General features: G+C 38.9%; 1 protein-coding gene across 1 annotated transcript in view; it reads left to right on the top strand.

The window, feature by feature from the left end:
- LOC101851512 (diacylglycerol kinase delta) overlaps positions 1-1925 on the top strand; it is a gene marked incomplete in the record, with an annotated part of 91327 nt that overhangs the window by 41691 nt on the left and 47711 nt on the right. Inside the window, 1 exon segment of the mRNA XM_035970923.1 lies at positions 1676-1811. Coding sequence (XP_035826816.1) covers positions 1676-1811 — 136 coding nt within the window.

Consider the following 1925-nt stretch of genomic DNA (forward strand, 5'->3'; position numbering starts at 1 on the left):
ATCGGAGAGGGGGGGGGGAAGGGGATGTAGGAGGCACTGCTTTACGTAATTAATGTTTATGTGTTTGAGAAGGTGGAATGGTGACGTAAGTGGTTGTGTCACTTGCTTGTGAGTATCATTGCATGGCATCGTCATCATCATCGTCATCTTCATCTGAATCATCATCTGAATCATCATTATCATCATCATCATCATCATCATCATCATCATCATCACCATCACCATCACCATCACCATCACCATCATCAGCATCATCATCATCATCATCATCATCTTCATCATCACCATCGGTCTCGTTATCATCCTCATCCTCATCCTCATCCTCATCATCATCATCATCATCATCATCATCATCATCATCATCATCATCATCATCATCACCATCACTACTACCATCACCACCATCTTGTCAGTCTATATCTAAATTCCCCCTAAATCGGCTTATGAGGCTGCGTATAGTCTGTCCCCGGGGTTTTATGCACTCAGCATAATTTAGCAAAATTTGATCTTTTTTTGCATAATTTCTGATTATTTTCCTTTATCACTCTTTGTTAAAATTAACAGAATTGCATACTTTCACATTTTTCGGCTCAGTTTGCATAATTTCAGAATTTTTTTATTTTAAAAAAAATTTTTTTTTTTTTTTTTTGTAGATGTTTTTTTGTGCATAAAACCGCGTGGATAGTACAGTGCATTTTATGAGACAACCCTTTCGTCGTCATGTACCTATTCGCACCTGATTGGCGTGAACGAAATTTATGTCAGTCAGGTTCCCTTTTTCTTTTTTCCACAAGAACACAACATCGGGTCCGTCTGAATCTTTTTCTTTGGGGTTTTTTTCCTCTTTGTTTGGGTTTGTTTTGTTTTTTCTTCCTCGTGTTTTTGGGGGGGTTTTCTTCCTCTTATTGTCTTCTTAATTTTTTCTTTATTCTTTATGTTTGTTTGTTTTTCTTTCTTTCTCGTGTTTTTCCCTTTTATTTGTCTTCCTCTCACAAGTTGTTTCTTTTTTCTTTTCTTCCTCCTGTTTTATACTTCCTCCTGTTTTATACTTCCTCCTGTTTTATACTTCCTCCTGTTTTATACTTCCTCATGTTTTATACTTCCTCCTGTTTTATACTTCCTCATGTTTTATACTTCCTCATGTTTTATACTTCCTCCTGTTTTATACTTCCTTATGTTTTATACTTCCTCATGTTTTTGTTGTTGTTCGGTGTGGGGGTTTTTTTTTCATTTTTCTCTTTCTCCTGATTTTCCCCGTTCTCTTGTCTTCCTCCAACAAGTGTTTTTCCTTTCTTTTCTTCTTCTTTCCTATCAAACATCTCCCCTTCTTCTTTTTTTATGTTTGTAACTCTCTTGTAACATCTCTAATCTTCTCGCGCTCATAAGTATGACCGTATGCAGTTGCGAGCGCCGTAAAACCTCCTCTAAAACTGAACAATTTTTTTTTTCCTCATGTGTGATTTTTTTCTCTTTCTTTCTGTCTTCCCGGTGTTTTATTCTTTTTTTTCCGTCATGTGTTTTTTTCTCTTTCTTTCTCTCTTCCTCCTGTTTTATTCTTATTTTTTTCCTCATGTGTTTTTAATTCTCTTTCTTTCTTTCTTCCTCGTGTTTTTTATTCTTTTTTCCTGGTGTGTTTTTAATTCTCTTTCTTTCTGTCCTCCCGGTGGTTTTCCAGCAGGGCGCGACAAGCCACACAGAGATGATGTCCGGCCACCACAACTGGTACGCCTGCTCACACGCGCGCCCCACCTACTGCAACGTGTGTCGTGAGGCGCTCCCCGGCGTCACATCGCACGGACTCTCCTGCGAAGGTGAGTAAACTTAGTGTTTGGTGTCGAGTATCACTAGTTGGGCCTCCTCCTGCTCCTGCTCTCTCTGTCTCTGTATCTGTCTGTCTGTCTGTCTGTCTGTCTGTCTGTCTGTGG

Source organism: Aplysia californica, unplaced genomic scaffold, assembly GCF_000002075.1.
Source record: "Aplysia californica isolate F4 #8 unplaced genomic scaffold, AplCal3.0 scaffold00339, whole genome shotgun sequence".
Classification (NCBI taxonomy): domain Eukaryota; kingdom Metazoa; phylum Mollusca; class Gastropoda; order Aplysiida; family Aplysiidae; genus Aplysia; species Aplysia californica.